The sequence below is a fragment of the Stigmatopora argus genome, chromosome 13, assembly GCF_051989625.1.
Source record: "Stigmatopora argus isolate UIUO_Sarg chromosome 13, RoL_Sarg_1.0, whole genome shotgun sequence".
NCBI lineage: Eukaryota > Metazoa > Chordata > Actinopteri > Syngnathiformes > Syngnathidae > Stigmatopora > Stigmatopora argus.
In genome coordinates this window covers 4,572,952-4,592,951 of record NC_135399.1, presented here as the reverse complement: position 1 = coordinate 4,592,951, position 20,000 = coordinate 4,572,952, and the positions used below count along the sequence as shown (strand labels likewise).

The window sequence follows — 20,000 nt, the reverse complement described above, 5'->3', positions numbered from 1 at the left end:
CATATATACATATATATATATATATATATATATATATATATATATATATAATATTTTTCTTATCCATTTTAGAAACATTACTAAAAGTTTTCAAAGCCAATTGTCTTTAGATCGACTTTTCTCAAAACGTCCGTCAACAAGCACTTTCAAAGGGGAACTTAAACCCAAATAGGTAGGAAGCAGCGGTGAGAAATAAAATGGGTGAAAAATTAAGATGCAAAAGAGATCATAAAACGTTCATTAAAAAGATTAAACGTTCAATTTGTGTTGTTTTGAATTCTTAGTTTTATGTTTATTAGATGTGTGTTCATGGGTTCATGTTTTCTCTGTCTCTGTTACCTAACATTAGCTTCCTGACATTTGGGCACCCACGCTTCGACACGAATAGATTTTGCATGTTTATTATTCCTGTTAATGGCTTATTAAATAGTTTTATGATAATTTTCTCTTTTTGTGTGTGTTTCTCACATCTTTTTTACAAAATTGGGACACTTTGATCAATTTTAAAGGATTTGTAGTTTTGTGAGGACCGTGGAAAAGAATTTGAGAATTTACATATAAAGTACTGCTCTACTTACAAAAAAATCAACTTATGAAAAAAATTCTCAACCAATTATTTCAGAAATAGGAGGTGCGACTGTATTAAAACCATTACTGAAATTTAAATCAAAATGAGTTGCTTAGACAAAGTTGCCATAAAATGACACTCACCACTGGTGTTGCGCTTACAAACTGGATGGCTTGGCTGACTAAACTTGTTCCTCGCTGCAATTATTTGGACTTGGACACAATATGTGGTCCATGAGTCCAAGTCTTTTAGAAGCATTTGGTTTTCCCGTAAATTACTGATGTGTTTTCCCTGTAAGAAGAAAAAAGGCAGTCGATTTAATTAATTAATCTCCAGAAATTCAGCCACAAATGAAGTGAGAGGGGAACAATGGGGGAATGTACCCTTTTACATCCACATATAATAGATAAAGGGACTAAAACAGCATATTTTTTATTCAGATGTATTATTAAACATGATGTGGGCGGAATCATAAATTTCCAGACCCAATGCAATGCAGGTGTTGATGATACAAATGCATTAATTGTTCAACTTAGTGAAGTGACGCCAATGGACAGTCGTGACGTCCCGATCTGATACTCAGCACTGGCATTCAATAAGGCTACATTTGGATGATTGGATTGGAATTCCTCCTCTGAGGTAGGTGTCTCCAAACTTGGGAGGGAAATGACACATGCTCAATATGCTAAATACGATCAACATTTATGTAAATTGAACAGTCACTTCAATGTGTGTCGTATTATGAGAAGGTTTGTTCAGTTCTACTTGTCAATGTGCACTCACAATCACTAAACCCATCAAATAAGCCACAAACTGACTCCAACACCTTCATTTCGATAACTTGGATTAAAGTATCACCACGATTTGGAAAAATATATTATATTTCATAAAGTAGATTTCATGGATGGTGGAACCAAGTCTCTTACTACAAGGTCTAATAAGCTCACCTTTTCACTCTGGCCTTCTTTCCAGTAGGTGATGTTGTAAGTGAGATCGCCAAAAACATTCTTGAGGTTTGAGATGGCAAATTCTGGATCTTCAATTTCAATTTGGATTCTGGCCCCAGTGGAAATGAGCTGGACATTGGGTGGACCTATCTTAGCTAAAAAGCATAAGAAATGTATTTAGATAATTGACCTTTGGTAAACTCCGCTTCCTAAATGCCCAACAATCTATCATACGTTCTAGAGACTGTGGTTAAGGGATCATGACCCGACAAACAATCAGCAAAGCGATACCTGGGAGCTTGACTTAAGAAAAATACTTTTGCCAGACGGTTAGCACGTCGGCCTCATAGCTTTGGGATCATGGGTTCAAATCCAGGTCGGTCCACCTGTGTGGAGTTTGCATGTTGTCCCTGGCCCTGCGTGGGTTTTCACCAGGTACTCTGGCTGGTTTCCTCCCACATTCCAAAGACATGCATGGTAGTGTTAGGCCCAGGGCCAGACAGGTGGGTGGTTCCTCCTGTCACCCAATCACAAGTCGAGCAGCTGATGGGTTAAGCAAAGGCAGGTGCGTCTCATCAGACATCAAGGACTATTTAAGCCAACCACAACATGACCACGTTGCTGCATTGTCTTAATCAGTTTACTGTTACGTCCCTTCTCGCGCCACCTCTTTGTTTGCCTCACCTCATCTCCGACCTCTTGTTTTGTTCCCAGGACCTTGACCACACTCACGACCACGATCTTGACCACACATTTTGTACCTTCGCTTTGGACACCTCTATGGACCTCTTGTTTATCGACCTCCAAGCTACACAAGACGACACCACTACACTTCTCTCCATGTGCTTTCACCTATCCCTACCCAACAAACACTCAAAATAAACAGATAGCTCCACGCCCGGCTTGTGTGCATTTGCCTGCTTCGGGGCCCGCCGCCCCAGATCGTAACAGGTAGGCTGATTGGACACTCTAAATTGCCCCTAAGGATGGGTGTGATGTTGTATGGGTATATATTTGATGAGCAGAGCCAGGAACATCATCGGGGACCCATACCACCCTGGTCACAATCTGTTCCAGCTTCTGCCCTCTGGCAGACGCTATAGGTCCCACAAAGTACAGACAAATAGGCTTAAGGACAGTTTTTCCCCACATCCATCAGAACTCTAAACTTGCGGTAACATAACACACATTACCTTCTGAATTAATATGAAAAGATGTTTGGGTGGTGATCTGCCTCCTACTGGCTGACTGAAGGTAAGTGAAAGACAGTGAGAGGTAAGTGACCCGCTCGGGGGGCGAGGTATCCATAACGGCAGAATGCCAAATTACGAGTCCGTAACTATCACTTATTTAGGTCTTTTGCCGAGAAAACGCACCTTATGGAGAAGCACTACCAATTTCGTCATACGCAGTTTCTGGGTGTGATGACAAATTGTTTTTTGTTGTTGATGATGACGACAGGGCCCATGTCCAATTATTATTAGTAGTATTATCATTATTATTACTTACTATCACTGTCCAATGTAATTGGTTTACTTTCCACCCAGGAAGAGTTCTCTGGCCCTTGGATTGCTTTCACTCTGGCTTTGTATCTTCCATACACACTGAGGTAGTTGCTGAGACTGCTAAAGTCGCATTCAAGGGTTGAAATGTTCACACAACCCATCGGGCACATTCGGACGGAGCTACTGTGGAGAGAGCACACATGAAACTAAACATCAGTACAAAATATCTCATTTTCTTAACCACTTTATCATCATTAGGGTTGTGGGGGGTGCTGGAGCCTATGCCAGTTGACTTGGGGCCAGAGGCAGGGGTTTTTATCAAGATGTTTAGATTGTTTATTTCAGTGTTTCCCAATTCTGCAGCAGGTTTGGAGGGAGGGTAGCTGAGTTGCCTCGCATTACCAACAATGGGTGGCGAAATAAAGCTACTCAACACCAAAGGAAAGACTTAATGGCCCTTATGAGGATAAGCAGTATGGAAAATGACAACAAACAAAAGAATGTTAAAACACACAAAAAATAAGACACTGAAAAAAGTATTTACTTACATGCATTCTGCAGTGTAGAGAAGGTCATTGGTTGCACCCTCAGGTGAATCCCACCTCAGTACCAAATTCATGTTTGTGGAGTTAAGACGTACATTTCTGGGTGGATTTATAAGACCTAAAACCATTAAATAGTTTGTTTATACTGGGAATATTGCGATGAAAAATTCACAAATGAAACAAAACTTCATTGTTTCCACTTATCAACTAATGTTCTACAGGCTGAGGGGTGTGACAAAGAGTGTACATGCTTTCTGCTGGCTAACTCCTAACTTAAAGGAACAAAAATGTCCCATTAATACCGTGTTTTCTCGATTATAAGACGTAATTGTAACAAAAAAATGCTGACTGAATCAAGGGTACAGCTTATATGCGGACCCTAGCCCCTAGGCATGAGTGCGAGAGCGAATGGTTGTCCGTCTCCTCGTGCCCTGCGATCGGCTGGCCACCGATTCAGGGTGTCCCCCGCCTTTAGTCCGAAGTCAGCTGGGATAGGCTCCAGCACCCCCCACGACCCTAGTGAGGATAAAGCGGTTAAAAAAATTGAATGAATAAATGAACATACGTGTACTTTATAAGTACAATGCAATGGTATTTAGAACCTTTTATTTTCAATGCTCAGTTTATAAAAATATTACGATTGACTGTGGCCCCCTAGAAATAATCGTGGCCACCCCATGACAAAAGTCTAGCCCCGCCAGTGTCCATCAATAGAAACACAGATTCAACCAACTAAGCTCGAACTAAATGTAGAAATTAAATTTTACAGCAAAGCAAAATAACAATTTAATTGTTCAATTACCTGTTGTTCCACTCGACGTTAGGAGTAGCATTACAGAATTTAAAATATTTGAATACATATTTAAAAACGCTCATCGAGTTAACATGGTGCACAGTCGAATCACTTTCGGTTTTGTATTTCCGGGTAGCCAGTGTTTACTTGAGTAGAACACGGACTTGAGCCTCAATAGATATGTTATGCGCGCTAAGGGTCAACGGAAACGGACGTCATCGGTTGTCGCCCATTTAAGTACAGAACACACATGACAAAACATTGATGTCAGTTTAGATTGCTCTATTTTCAACTAAATTTCAGGCGGCTTGGATTTTCATAAATGTGAGAGATGCAGTGATTTTAGGGCATACTAAATGGTTTTAAAAAATACATTTGACCTGGATCATAGTCACCTTAATATGATTTGTTAATCCGTTTGTAAATCTGTCAGTAATTCGATTTTTAGTTTTGTTTTTTTTTCAATTTTATTCGATGGTGAAAATCCGTCACATTGATTCCTGTAGGAAAGTCTATGTTGCAAGATGGCCGCCAGTGAGTTACATCGCTTATTTAGACATCTTGACTCTTATAAGCGTTTACTATGAACAACGTAAACTACATATGTAATACGCAAATATTGATAGCGCTAGGTGCTTAGTGATATCAAATGTCTCAAACCAGAACCAGAATCCTGCCAGGATTAAGATAGTGTTTTAAAAATATTTTTTTACCTAGTCACTATGGTTCTCCTTCTTATTTACTTTCACTTCGTCATACAAGGTAAGTTAATGCCAGTACGTATAGTGTAAGTATATAAAATTCAGTTTTTTGAACCTGACTCAAAAGATATGAATACAATTTAAGAAATTCAAATGAAATGTAGAACTAAAATCTCTATGAAAACACGATTACCGGAATATAGATTGATAAAGAGTTAGTCCTTTGAATGTCGGGAAAGTTAGTAAGTCTAGTTTTGATCAGCTAATATGGGCCTAATAAAAATTCAATAATTGGCACGTTTAGTCAATGATAAATATAAATAGGATTATTCTGACAAGTTGGTTGGTTAGATCATGATCACAGTTGAATTATATTTGCGTTTTCCTCATCTTTACATACACCTAAAGCCGCACACCTTGATGACGAGTTTGTCAAAATGTCAATTGTGGAACTTGGGGACATCAATATGGTAATTACCGTATTTACTCGCATATAAGCCACACCGTTAAAATTGCCTTGAAATCGTTGAATTTTTACAATTTCTCGTGTATAAGCCACCCACTGATACACAATTTTCACCTACATATTCATGGTTTTAATAGGGAGTACAAATGTGTTACTTTGAAGGGAAAATCTTAAGAAAAATCATCACCATTGGTATTTCTGAGATACTGTATGAATCAAAAACACATTACAATGGTCAATATCATAAGGAATTAATTCATCCAGTAATGGTTGTTTTCTTGGATTGGATAACTTTATTCATCCCTTATTCGGGAAATTTCATTGTGGCAGTAGCAAGAGGGTGATTAGACAGAACAACAAAGCAAAAGCACAAAGTACAAAGCAAATCAAAGTAAATGGGATCATTAAGAATCACCAAATCAAATAATTAAGACAGAAAAGCAGCAAAAACACAAATCGAGCAAGAGTGGACGGAGCTACCGCCGCCGGCTGCCACTTGAACGGCCCCATCTTGGTTGCGGTAGCTAAAACGGATACAGACTCAAAAAGACGTTGGAAAGTTGGACAAAAACTGGAACCACACAAAGGAAGTCTTCCACAAGATGGGGAACTTCTGCAGACTGTGAGCGAGGTAGTAATATGCAGCGTCACTCTTCCAAGCTTATCCGCACAGTTCCTCAGTAGTCTGGAGCTGAAGACAACAGTAGCAGAGTAGAGCCCCTCGACTCCGTTGCTGGTAAACGCCGACAGCTCTTCCATCTTATCCCATGATGCAATGGTTGGTCAGAAGCGTTGCCTCTTCTCCCGGCACTTTTGTCCAGCTCCGAATCTCCGGCGGCACCGAGATGTTGCTCCTTCTGCTGCGTATTGTAACAGCTAGTCCCATGTATGTGACAGCGTAGGCATGGCTGAATGGTTCCGAAAAAAGAAGTAGCAGAAAGAAGCCAGGCTAACAGAACAAATAAATCTGGATCTGTGATTGGGTGAGAGGAGCAACCACCCACCTGTCTGGCCCTGGGCCTGACACGTAAGAAAGCTGGTGTTTGGGATTGAACTAGCAGAATTATAAGGTGGACATGCTAACCACTAAATCACTGTGCTGCCAAAGATTTTTTTTTTATTGTCACGATCTGATTTTTCTTGACAACTTGCTTGTCTCGCCTCAATAAACTTGTCACCTGACCCTACTCAGATTAACAAATTTGTGACTTTACCTTGTGACTTGGCTTGATTTGTGACTTTACCCGACCTAGCTTAACAAAGTTGTGACTCAGCTTGACTCGACATAACCTCATGACTTGACGCAACTTAACTCTGTGACTTGCCTACAACACAAAAGACTTGGGCTTTGCTCGAGACTTGGATCAAACGACATGTGACTCGGATCAGAGGGACTCTTGCAATTGTCTGCCAAAATATAAAGTCGGTCTTTTAATAAAAAATATTGTCCAATCCGGGTACAACTGATTGCGCTGGAATCGGATCAGAGGATGAAAATGTTCCTTTTGCATTGGATCTCTCTTTCTCCATTTTAAAATTAATCTTAAGATTTGATATTTTCCAGTACTCAGCGAGGCGCCTCCAGTTATGCCACAGCATATCCTATTTGATAACTGGCAGTTGACATGGACTCCTGCTACAGAAGAGACCACTGTCAATTACACAGTCATGTACCGCAGGTTAGTGGGCAATAAAAAGACAACGGTAATTTTCGTCAAATAATTTTTCGTCAACAATAATAAAAAAATGGTAAGAGTTGATAAATATAAATTGCAATTAAAGCACCCGAACACCACAAAGAACAGGGGGTGCTGATCAATGTTCCCTCTAATTTTTCGTTGGTCTGGGCAGAAAGACAACCTCCCTGAGCGCACTGAGTACCAGTGTGAGCGACATCATCGGTACTCGGATGATTCGCCTAAAGACGTTTCGCCGACGGACGTTTGACAGACGGGCAGGTCGCCGAATGGACGTTCCGCCGAAACGGGATTCGCGCGCTCGCCCCACCCTCGGATCATGTGTGTACAAGTTTTTCAACCTCGGCCCGCGGGCTAATATACGGCCCGTTAGGATTTTTAATCCGGCCCGCCGCCGGCGTTGTCCAAATTAAAGTAAAAATCAATGATTCATTTCCCTTTGCTGCTCATCACTCAATTTATTAGTCTACCATCAATGGCAGCCCGGGAATAAGCACTCTTGGGCGGGCAGATGTAGCAGAACTGAGCCGTAAAATGACAGCAATCGGGTCAAATCCATCCTAAAGCAGCATTTAATGATTAACTACAAATACTGGAGCGCTTTGGACATTAGAACCGAGCCCAGGGAAGTGAATTCCTCGGTAAAATGTCGCGATGGAGGCAAAAAGACGTCTATATACGTCCATTCGCCAAACGGCTCAAAATGCTCTCAAATTCGGTCAAATCCAGCTGAAAACAGTGTTTAATGATTAAAATACTAGTATTTGTATTTAATCATTAAACTAACAAATACTAGTATTTGTATTTAATCTTTAAACTAAACTATACTAGTATTTGTATTTAATCATTAAACTAACAAATACTAGTATTTGTATTTAATCATTAAACGCTGTTTGAACGAACGTTCATTCGGCAACCTGTCCGTTTGTCAAACGTCCGTCGGCGAAACGTCTTTAGGCGAATCATCCGGTCACGACATCATCATTGCTCGCTATGGGCACACCAGTATCACACCTGCCACAAGCAGGTGCATGTCAATGTTCCCTCTAATTTTTCATGTAAAACATGCTGTAAAACACGAAAAACATAAGTGGACAGAGCTACTGCCACTGGCTGCCGCTTAAACGGTGCCATCATGGGGAAAGGGGTTAAAAAAAAATTGGGGGGGATTTTATTTACTGCGCGCCATATGATTGCTGCTGCGCAGAGAAGACGAGAGTAGTGCGCAATTGCGCACGCGTGCAGCTTAGAGGGAACATTGGTGCTGATGCAATGTGAACGCTAGTTCCAGGCCAATGTTCAGTAGACAAAGAAGATGGTGAGGAACACCTAATCAATTAGCAGAGTTAGCAATCGAGCAGTGCACACAGAGCATGAAAGCGAAAGGACTATAACACAGCCAAAATGAGATGCAGGACAATACCGAACCAACCCTCTAAAACGGGTGGGAAAACTATTCCACTAAGGGCCGCAGTGGGTGCGGGTTTTCATTCCAACCCATAGAGAGGGCACCTTTTCACCAATCTGGTGTCCTACAATTATAATCAGTAGTTTGTAGTGAGGTGCTTCTTGTTTTCTGCAGAAATCTCATTTGTTAAACTGTCTGTGCTGGATCGGTTGGAACAAAATCTGCATCCACAGCGAACCCTCAAAGACCGGTTTGCCCACCCCTGCTCTAAAAGATCCAAGTGAAGTCGCCCTGTCCTCCACTTTATTTGTCCATTTCATATTGCACAGCAACTTTTGGTTTTAAGGCAAATGTATAAAAATAAAGATTCCTGTCAAAATTTCTGCAGGTTTTACTATTCATTACTTTTCATAGTGTATGGAGGGAGTCTTATTGCACAAGAGAACAACAAAACACTTTAAAATCATCATCTTTTATATACTCGTTTTTAAAGTAAGTTTCATAATTGAATTGAAGAATTTAATTTCTTTCTCAGAAGTTTCAAATTTGAAAGACAAAATATGTGATAGTTATCGGGATAACTATCGATAGACTGTAAATTTTCTTTTAATTTGATTGTGATAACAATTTTTGTCATATTGCCCAGGCCTAGTGGTATGTATCAAAATCTTTAGTAATGTTTAGTATACTATGCAAAGCATTATATAAAGTTATACATACTGAATACACACTTCCTTCAAAATGGTTGGTTTAGTTTGTACAGTGGTTGGTATGTAATATTAAAATGTCTCAACCGCAAGCAAATCAGTTGGTGCATTTAGATAATAATCGGAATAGATGGGCAGTGACCCAGTTTTGTCCGGCCATATACAGTGCCATGAAAAAGTATTTGCCCCCCTTCCTGTTTTTTTCATATTTGAAGGAGAACCTCAGTTCGTGCGCTCAAACTTGAGTGCTCTTTGAGCTTGCAGCATGAAAATGATCAAAAGCACACCAACAGTTCCACCTCTTAATGGCAAAAAAAAAAAAAAAAGTTAAGATTTTGGAGTGGCCAAGTCAAAGTCCGGATTTAAATCCTATTGAAATGCTGTGGTGTGATCTGAAACGAGCTGGTCATGCTAGAAAACTCACTAATATTGCAGAATTGAAACAATTCTGCACAGAACAGTAGGCCAAAATTCCTCCAAAGCATTGTGAAAGACTCCTCACAAATTATCGTAAATGCTTGATTTCAGTTATTGCTGCCAAAGGTCGCACAATCCGTTGTAAGGTTAAGGGGCCAATTACTTTTTCACAGAGGGCCAGATAAGTTTGACATTTTTTTCTGCCTTGGTAAATATAGTCATCATTTAGAAACTGTATTTTCTATTTCCTCGGGTTGTCTCTGTGCCATACCAAAATTGGTTTGATGATCTGAAACCTTAATGTGTGGTAAATATGCAAAAGACAGAAATCAGGAAGGGGGCAAATACTTTTTCACGGCATTGTAAATACTGTCTAGAAGTGGGATATGCTCATATTACAGTTTTAAAAACCTGAATACTAACCCTTAGTTGAAACAAACCTCAAAGTCGTTCTCAATGTAACTATAAAAAATGACACTTAATGTAAAATGTAAATCATTTAAAAAAATGTCATGTGAAAAATGAAACCTTCCAATTGTTTCTGTTTTTTTAATCAGTTTTGACTCCACTCACTGGAATGACATCCCATACTGCAAGCAGATATATTCTACTTACTGTAATGTAACATCAATGAAAACTAAGGCAGAGCATGCCTGTGTTATGTTGGGTGTGCGAGCAGAGAGACTTGGGCTGAAGTCAGATCCAGCCATAGCCTGTAGCAAACAAGGTGAGCATTGGATTGGATTGGATAACTTCATCTCATATGTTGGATTAATCAAATCTAAGATACATCTACAGAACTGCTAACCTCCGTCTACCCGATTTCAGGAGTACCCTTGTTCCATTTCCGGAGTTTATCTGAATTGAATGCGATTCACGCAAAATCGTCGTACAAGACGAATCATTTGTCAGAACTTGTAACTTGGATGATTCACAATGCACTCTTGTTACCGAATTCTTCCGGTTTACAGTGCAGTTGAATCAAGATGGTGGAAGCCGTAGCGATGGTGTGAATTTCGAGGCATTTAAATTGGAAATTTTCTACTTTTCTGAAATGGTTGCTTCCAGAAAAATTTAAATGACATTTTTTTCGGATTTCCGGAGTTTAGGGAGCTTGTCCGGAGTCCCGAAATTTGCGTTGCATTTCCAGGTAAACTCCTGAAATCCTGGAGTAGTTGGAAGCTCTGCATCTAACTACATATTGCAATTTTGTAGGCCTGTAATCTGTCAAATTTCTCTCACTTACCATATTGTGCTACCAAAGTATTTTTTTGATAGACGCATCTATCAGATTTTGCTACCTTGTCAAATTTTATTACCACAGTTTTTTCATTACTATTCCTTGGTTCTGTTTATGGGGAAGCATATTTTGATGGTTCCACTGCAACTTATCAAATAATACTTCTCATCTCATTTTCTGAACTGCTTTATCCTCATCAGGGTCACGAGGGTGCTGGAGCATATCCCAGCTGACTCCAGAGGCAGGGCACAAGGAGACAGACAACCATGCACACTCACACTCATAGTTCGGGGCAATTTAGAGTGTCTAATCAGCCTACCATGCATGTCTTTGGAATGTGGGAGGAAACCGGAGTACCCGGAGGAAACCCACGCAAGCCCGGGGAGAACATGCAAACTCCACAGATGGACATGACCTGGATTTGAACCCAGGACCCCAGAGCTGTGAGATCGACGCGATAACCACTCTCGCAACTGGGCCTCAAATAATACTTCCTGTATGAATACATAAGTAGATCAATATCCCTTTGACTTTAATCCCAACTAGTTTGGTTGTGTTAATATTTCATTTTCAATGAGGGATGTTTTTGATCCTATTGCACCCTATTAAATGAGTCATGTTGAATGCGCACTGATGTTTGCTCTCTTCTTGATGAAGGGAGCAAAAAATTATGGGCACGACAGAAATTAGTTAAGCAACATCGGTAAACATTATGATTTGATGCCAAAGTCAAACCACCTCAAGAATAAAACACAATACTTACTAGTCTGTCACAGACTATGGTTCCAAGAAAGAGGATCTGTAACATCAATAAAATTCAATAGTTTACATCGCACAATACATTCAGCAGAAATGGTAGTTGACAGTAGGATAGCTTTTTTAAATGGTAAAATTAATAAGCATGAATCAGTTTGTTTAAAAATGTTCTTATTTTTTAATACTTAATTTTCCGCATTTGATGTGAGCATGCTGATGTTTTCCTTCTTCAGGTAACTCATGTAGCCCCGAAGTTGGTTTGAGTGTACGACCTGGTTCATTGACTCTTCATATAAGTAGAAAGAGTGGGATCACACAGGAAGGTTATCACGTAAAGCATCGAATTTATTTTGGAAAAGAGGGAGAACCCTTGGAGGTAAGACACTCAACGTGAATGATGACGAATGATGCAAGTAACAGTGTTAGCAATGTGGAACGATGAGTAGTCTGTTTCAATTAACTGATTTATTTAACGATATCACTATTTTTGCATCGGTCCATCAGAGATGATAATAAATTATGCAGAGGTTTCTCTTTAACAGGCATTAGACGATGACGCTGTGTCTTCTGTGTCCATTGACAATTTGACGGAGGGGAAACGCTACTGTGCAAGCGTGCAGTACACTTATTTTAATATTCCTGTTGGACTGGGCAGCTGCCCCAAATGTGAAACCATCCCACAGTCACGTGAGTGCACAGTTAGGGTTATTTGGTATCTACTGTATGATTTGGAAAAATATAGATCAAAATCTCCACATTGGGTTTTTATGGTTTTGTCAGCATTTGTATCTTTTCAGTTGTTAAATTGTAAATTACAAAACAATCAAAAAAGATACAGAATTTAAGCAGCTGGCGCCTTGGTCGAGATACTATGCCCAATGTGAATCTGTCATGTCAACCATCAGACATAAACAAACTAAGAAAATCTATTATCGTATGTGATCATTGATGCAATCCTTTTATAGCTTATCAAAAAATAACATTAATTACAAGGCTGCAAGCAAACTACAATCTAGGAATCTATTTGTTATTGCGCCTGTTGAGATGCAAAATTTCAATCTGTTGTCAATTGTGCTCTTAGATGCTAATAAATGTAAGACTTAGTTGCTATATAGGCTTTATATTGTTCCAAATTATAAATATATTTTTTATGGTGATTTTTTGAACCTAGTACTCATTTTTTTCAACAATAATAATAAAAAAAGTCTAAAAATATAAATTGTAATTAAAGCACCCGAATATCACAAAGAACAAGGGTGCTGATGCAACGTGAATGCTAGTTCCAGACCAGCGTTCAGTAGACAAAGAAGATGGTGAGGAACACCTAATCAATTAGCAGAGTTAGCAATAGAGCAGCGCACACAGAGCATGAAAACGAAAGGACTATAACACAGCCAAAATGAGATGCAGGACAATACCGAACCAACCCTCTAAAACGGGTGGGAAAACTATTCCACTAAGGGCCGCAGTGGGTTCGGGTTTTCATTCCAACCCATAGAGAGGGTGTGTTAGAAATTATAAATTTATTTTTTATGGTGATATTTTTTAAACCTATGAGTACTAATTAAAAGAGAAGCTAATCAATTAGATCGGTTTCTTGATATGCAGGTCTTACACAAAGATCATCAGTTTTGAAATCGTACTTATCCAGTTTGGTTGAGGCTTAATCCTTCTTTGCATTTCTGTTTTAAGATAATTTTTGGTAATGTGCTTCTTACAAATATAATTACTTGTAGACTTTTTACACTCATTACAAAATAAATGCTAACAATCTTCCTATTTTGTTTTTACCAGGTCCCCCATCAAAACAAACGGAGATAACTGTGGCCATTGTGCTCTTATTTGTTATTGTAATACTAGTCATTGTGTACATCCTTCTTTATCAGAGGAAAAGAATCAAAGGGTGGCTGCAAACTTCAAACAAGATACCAGTACCTGTGAGTATAAATACTACTATCATAAATACTGTGATCCTTCTTCACTTCGGGGCTTCACTACATTGCAAATTTTTTTCTGAGGTACAGTAATACCTTGACATACGAGTGCCCCGACATACGAGGAATTTGAGATACGAGTAAAATTCCGAGCAAATACTTGCCTTGAGATACGAGATAATTTTTGACATACGAGCATACGAGACTGCCAGGTGGCCAAGACGCAAGAGGCTTCTTGTGAGAACAGCATTAGATTAGATTAACGTTTATTCATCCTGTATTAGGGAAATTCAGTTTGTAGCAATAGCAAGCACAGGACAATGTAGACCTAGATAAGCCCAGACAACGTTCTGCAGACCGAGGCTGAAAATATGCAGAATCCCTCTTCCAAGATGATCCGCACAGTCCCTCAGTAGTCTGGAGCTGATCATTAGGACTGGGAGCCTTCCTGGCTTGAATGGTTCCAAAAAACGTCCAGGACTAGCATAAAGAAACTAAGCTAATAGAACAATGACTGTTTCTCACACACGATGGGTCGAGTCGAGTCGTATAGGTTGTGAAAACATTAAAGTAAAAGGTATAAAGTACAAAGTCAAGTATAAAGGAAAGTATTAAGAAATATTAAAATGTAATTAAAAAAAAAAAAGAAAAGCTGTAAAAACAAAGAAACGAGTAAAAGTGGACGGAGCTACTGCCACCGGCTGCCACTTGAGCGGCGTCATCTTGGTTGCAATAGCAAGAACAGATACAGACACAAGAATAAAACGTTATAGAGTTGGATAAAACTGGATCCATACACAGGAAGTCTTCCACAAGATGGGGAACTTCTGCAGACTGTGACCGAGGTTGAAAATAAGCAGTCACTCTTCCAAGCTTATCCGCACAGTCCCTCAGTAGTCTGGAGTTGAAGAATCAACAATAAGAGTACAACACCCCCGATACTCCCTTTCCGGCCTGGTAAGCGCAGACAGCTCTTTCGTCTTATCGGGGAGGGATCTCACTTTCCCCATAAGAATAGATGAAATGATTGGTCTGAAGCGTTGCTTCTTTTCCCGGCACTTTTGTCCAGCTCTGGATTTCCAGCGGTATCGAGGTGTTGCCCTTTCTGCTGCGTATTGTTCACAGCTGATCCCATGTGTATGACAGCGGAGGCATGGCTGAATGGTTCCAAAAAAGAAATAAGAGAAAGAAACGAAGCTAATAGAACAAAGAAAGTTGTAAAAACAAAGTAAAAAGTATAAAGTACAAAGAAGGTATTAAGAAATATTAAAATGTAATTCAAAAAAAGATAGAAACGCTGTAAAACACAAAACGAGTTAGAGCGGACAGATCTACTGCCCCTGTCTGCGCCATCTTGGGAAAAAAGACAGTCTTTCTCGCCGCAAGCACCTCATGTAAAGAAACCTTCCAACAATGGGCAGAGCATTGCATTTTTCCGTTTTTTTTTCCTGTTAGTCGGTGCTGAATAAATGGAACAACAATGGGTCCAAAGCAAGCAGGTGGAATGAAGAGTTGTGCAAAGAAAAAGCATATGATGACAATCAATATTTAGCACGAAATTGAAAAATATGAGTGGTGTACGTGGGTGGAGCTTGCTCGCCAATACGAGAAGAGCACCCGGTCAAGTTGGCAAGTAGTCGTGCGTTATCCTATTGTGAGGACATTTTTGTGCGTCATTTTCGGAATATTTTGAAGGGAAGACAAAAGCAAACAACCCTCGATAGGTTCCTTTTAAAAACTCCGTCTGAAAGTCAGGGTGGAGGCCGGGCAAAAAGAGCCAAAAAACATTTAAAACAAAATTAGAATTAAGTTTAGTCTAAGGTTAGATTAAACATATTTTTGAGTGTCTGTATCGTAATACAAGTTCATTTAAATTTGTTTGTTACGAGCGCGTTACCATGCAAAAAGTCTGTCTCCCCCTCCTGCACTCCGAATTGTACTGAATGTCTTTTTAGTATTCAACGTCATAACCACTAGTTATTAGTTACTGTCAGTAAATGGCAAATTAGAACAAATAAAAATATGATTTTCCATTCCAATATCCTGTTTTTTTTTCCCAGAGTGGGGACGAATTTGTATTTAGTTCATTTCTATTTCTCTGTATGAATGGTTATTGTTTTGTTAGGCTTTGTGCAGTTTGATACAAAATTCTTTTGTTTTTGTTCTTCCGAAGGTCTTTATTGATTTCCCTGACCTGTCCCGTGTTCCAATCTCCAGCAAAACTCCAAATGAGGACATTTGTGATATTACTAGGATGGATTTTCGAGGATTGTGAACGATGCCCTCTGTCCACTCTGACCTGTCAACTGATCTGCCACATGATGCCCAGTTTGATAAAAAAATAATTTGAAATTAACATCTTACGTGGTAGCATTTGCAAGTTCTATAATATAACATCTTCACATTTTGGAAACTGTTTAATGCACACTTCAACATTTCATTTATTGTATCTATCCTTTTTAAAACATGGACTGGATTAGAATTGAATTATTTATTGGTTAACATTGGCAGCACCAGAAGTTCATTCACAATCAGTCCTCTGTTTAAATGGATTGGTAAACCTACCATTCCCAATGGCAGGCAATGAGTTACATGCCCGATCCTGTATGTTTTTTTTATTTATTTTGTGCAGAAATGTTTATTAAATGGTTGAATTTTCTACTGTCAGTTACATGGAGCCACACTCACGATTATGCCATCCATTTATCATTTACTGGTGTCCAAATGGCGGCCAAACCAGACCCACCGCCTCATTTGGTGCGGCCCGGGAAAATAAATAATGAGGGCCAACTTTGTTTTATTATTAAATTCAAATGAAGACAATAGATGTATAGGGAATATTTCCTGGTGTTCCCCTTTTTAAATCAATAATTGCAATTTTATAAATCCCAAATTGTATTTTATTTATTTTTGTGTTATTTTATGTTCAAAAATCATTTTTCTGTTTTAGCTCTGTAACAAACTGCATATTTAGGGTTTTGATCGAGTTCTTTTAAATCTGATGATTTCTTAAAAATATCTAAATATTATATCTAAAATGTTTCCCCATTCCTTTTATATTTCATTGTAAATTAAGATTAAAAAAACTAACTTTTTCCTTTTTAAATAAAAAACAAGGCTAAAATGTGATAGATTTAATATTTCCCCTCTTTTCGTTTCTTTTTCTTTTAATAAATCCAATACAAAAGAATATTTGCTATTAAGAGGCTCAAAGAGAAGATTTGTACTCATTTGTATGTCCACAAATGATCTCTCCACGATCTGAAAATCTTTCAATTCATTAATCGATTAATTGTGGCAGCTTAACTAGACGACATAACTAACAGCCCTCCGGATGAAAGCGAAATTACAATGTGACCCACGCCAAAAAATGAGTGACACCTCCAGTGTTATTGATGCACTGGCATTTAACTTTTCAAATCTTGAAATTACAGAACAAAAATATATGGTGTCACCTGGACAAATGTGACAAGTTAGTGCCGTGCCCACGTTCATACCTCAAAACACTGTTAAATTGTCATGTTCCATTTAAATACATAAATGTAATTATGGTAGCTAAATCACAGATCATCCCTGAAAGTGGTTAACTGCTTACAGACACCATGACTTCCATGATCCAGCTTAGAATCTGCGAAATCACCTAGTCGAAGACCAGTCAAGCGTCAGACATCAGAAATCAGTGGTTTGTGGGCTTGTTTACCTTTTTTCCCTCTTGTATCTCATCCACAGCCCTTGTTGGGTCCACTTGAATTTGAGTTTTTTTCCCCAGCGTTCTGAGTATAGTTGATTTTCCTCCCCATCAACAGTTCTATTAAAACCATTAAATACACTGACTCGCTGTAAATTGGTATCTAATATCTATACAATGTCCTTGGAACATGGAACCATGATACAGACTATGTCTATTGACATACACCAGTAAAAAAAAAGACTTAAAATTGTATTTAGGAAACTAGCTTCTTTAGTTTCCACGTAAGAGATGGATTTAACGTTGACAAAATAAGTTTACATTGGTATCTACTGTATTTCAAGCGTAAAATGTCAAAAAAAATCTGCTGCAGTGGGGCGTCTTCTAGGTGTGCTTTTTGGAGTACGTAAAACATTTCTGCTAGCCATGGGAGAATTCTTGATGTTGGTCGTAAATGGTATGGGAGAAGACTTCAGGACCCCGGATTTCGGCTTTTGTTTTGGATCAAAGGGCACTTTTGATGACCCTTCTGGACTTACTAACAGGCTACGATCATTCTTCCTGAATTCTGTAATGAGAAAATAATCAACAATCAGACTTGATCTAAAAATGAATTAATCTGGTACACAATAATTTATTGTTTCTTTAATCTTTACTGAATAAAAACCTAAAGGATGCTTTAAATATATACATGTTTCGATCTGATAGAATTGATGGTAGTTACAGCATGTTTTCCCAAGGCAATTGTCTTTAGATCAATTTTTCTCAAAATGTCTGTCAACAAAACCGCCGAAGGGGAATTTAAATCCAAACAGGTAAGAAGCAGTGGCGATAAATAAAATGGGTGAAAAATTAGATGCCAAAGAAATCATAAAACCTTAATGAAAAAGATTAAGTTTAATTTAATATTGTTTTGAATTCTTAATCATTTATTTTTATTAGATTTGTGTTCCTGTGTTCGTTTTTGTCCCCCCTCTCTCTGTTGCCTACTGTTAGTTTCCTCCTACTCCCCTGCATTTTAACACGGATCAATTTTGTATGCTTGTTTTCATTTTAAGACATTAAGGAATCAGTTTATCATTTTCTCACATTTTTTCCTACAAAATTGGGACACTTTGACCAATTTTACAAGGATTCATTGGTAGTTGTGAGGACCGTGGAACGAATGGGAGAATTTACATATAAAGTACTGCTCTACTTACGATATTTTCAAGTTACGAAAAAAGTTCTGGAACCAATTAATTTCGTAAGTAGAGTTACAACTGTATTTAATTAAACAAATGTATGGTGTGGCATTTGAATATCTGAAAAAATATTCACTAGTAAATGTTTCTTACCAGCTGTTTTATTATTCTTTAGATGGAAGGTCACCTTCTTGCTGTCTGATGGGGAAGTTTGACCTATCTGGGGGAAATGGGGGTGGGGTAAACGGGAATGGAAAAAAAGAACAATGCAAATAAGCATTCAGACAACTTGTTAAGGGACAGGGACAGCTCAGATCATAATATCACAACTTAAGACAGTCAAGGAAATCAATGAGTAATCCCACAAGAATTATTGCAAGTTAATATTACAAGATCAGAGTTCAAGGTATGGAAACTGCAATTTGGCAGCCATCTTGACAAGTGTCAAGACAATAAGAACAGCAGCATTTGTACAAGAAAAATACCTCCCTAATCTGACGAAGAAGACTTGGTTGGACTAAAGCTCCAATAACCAGTTTTTAAAAATTATTTACATTTAGCGTAGAGCAGGGGTAGGGAACCTATGGCTTGGGAGCCACATGTGGCTCTTTTGATGGGTGCATCTGGCTCTTTGCTAACCTGTGAGCTAAAATATGGAAATTGCTAGTGACAGAACTGAGATATTACATCTAGAACTGCTTTAATATTCATTTTTTTTGCAGTAGACTCTTATGGAATGCATCCTCTCATTGATTAGCAACAGCATAAGAATCTTTAAAAAAATATTCATTTTTTTCCACTTTAATAGTGGTGAAATTACTAAAAAAAAATTGAAAAGGCACTCGTTTACATGTATGTATTTTGACTTTTAAATTCGTAGTATGGCTCCCAAGGAATAACATTTGAAAATATGAATTGTTTGTGGCTCTCTTTGTCAAAAAGGTTCCCAACCCCTGGCGTAGAGGAACTATTTTCACTTAATACAGTACTCGAAATATATACTGTTTTTAATTTATAGATTTTTTTTAGATGTTAATACGTTATAGTCTTCATACTGTGATATTTAAAAAATGCACTTCTTGATAATTGGACTTGAAACTTGTATTTTTGTACAGGTGCAAAAACATTTACCGTATTTTGCCGTTCAATATACCTGGGTATATTAAATGATTTTTGCTCTTTTGAGTCTCCCGTTTGTGCGCCATTTAATATACCCCTGCCGTTTAACATGCCCGGCGGGGTATATTAAACGAAACTCATCTTTTTTGGCAAGATTTGTATGGTGTTCATGGGGCATAATTAGTGCAGCCTTTATTTTGTTTACTAATGAAACAGATTAAGGTTAATCCTGTTACATGACCTACTTAAACCTAATACAGGTAGTCTGCAAAACGTTGATGCACCCCGTCACGGCATAAAGAGTGCGTAGTGGATCGAACTTTCG

General features: G+C 38.5%; 2 protein-coding genes across 2 annotated transcripts in view; one reads left to right on the top strand and one right to left on the bottom strand.

The window, feature by feature from the left end:
- Positions 1 to 4,518, bottom strand: part of LOC144086540 (interleukin-10 receptor subunit beta-like) — an 8,552-nt gene extending 4,034 nt beyond the window's left edge. Inside the window, exons 1-5 of the mRNA XM_077616421.1 lie at positions 4,368 to 4,518; positions 3,569 to 3,683; positions 3,025 to 3,203; positions 1,516 to 1,670; positions 712 to 859 (exon numbers count right to left, since the gene is read on the bottom strand). Coding sequence (XP_077472547.1) covers positions 712 to 859; positions 1,516 to 1,670; positions 3,025 to 3,203; positions 3,569 to 3,683; positions 4,368 to 4,425 — 655 coding nt within the window. The 5' untranslated portion in view covers positions 4,426 to 4,518. The remainder of the gene's footprint in view (positions 1 to 711; positions 860 to 1,515; positions 1,671 to 3,024; positions 3,204 to 3,568; positions 3,684 to 4,367) is intronic.
- A 422-nt stretch (positions 4,519 to 4,940) lies between these two features.
- On the top strand, positions 4,941 to 17,627 carry ifngr2 (interferon gamma receptor 2). Its single transcript, XM_077617018.1, has 7 exons — positions 4,941 to 5,120; positions 7,090 to 7,204; positions 10,312 to 10,481; positions 11,984 to 12,126; positions 12,293 to 12,437; positions 13,545 to 13,687; positions 15,858 to 17,627. Exons 1-7 carry the CDS (start codon positions 5,081 to 5,083, stop codon positions 15,957 to 15,959), a joined length of 858 nt encoding a protein of 285 aa, XP_077473144.1. The 5' UTR covers positions 4,941 to 5,080; the 3' UTR covers positions 15,960 to 17,627.
- The last annotated feature ends 2,373 nt before the right edge of the window (positions 17,628 to 20,000 follow it).

Bases quoted from the DNA above. Each gene is read 5' to 3' on its own strand.
- ifngr2 (XM_077617018.1), top strand. From the start codon at position 5,081: ATGGTTCTCCTTCTTATTTACTTTCACTTCGTCATACAAG. The intron at 7,205-10,311 runs GTTAGTGGGCAA...TTTTTTAATCAG, and splicing joins TACACAGTCATGTACCGCAG to TTTTGACTCCACTCACTGGA. The intron at 10,482-11,983 runs GTGAGCATTGGA...TTCCTTCTTCAG, and splicing joins CATAGCCTGTAGCAAACAAG to GTAACTCATGTAGCCCCGAA.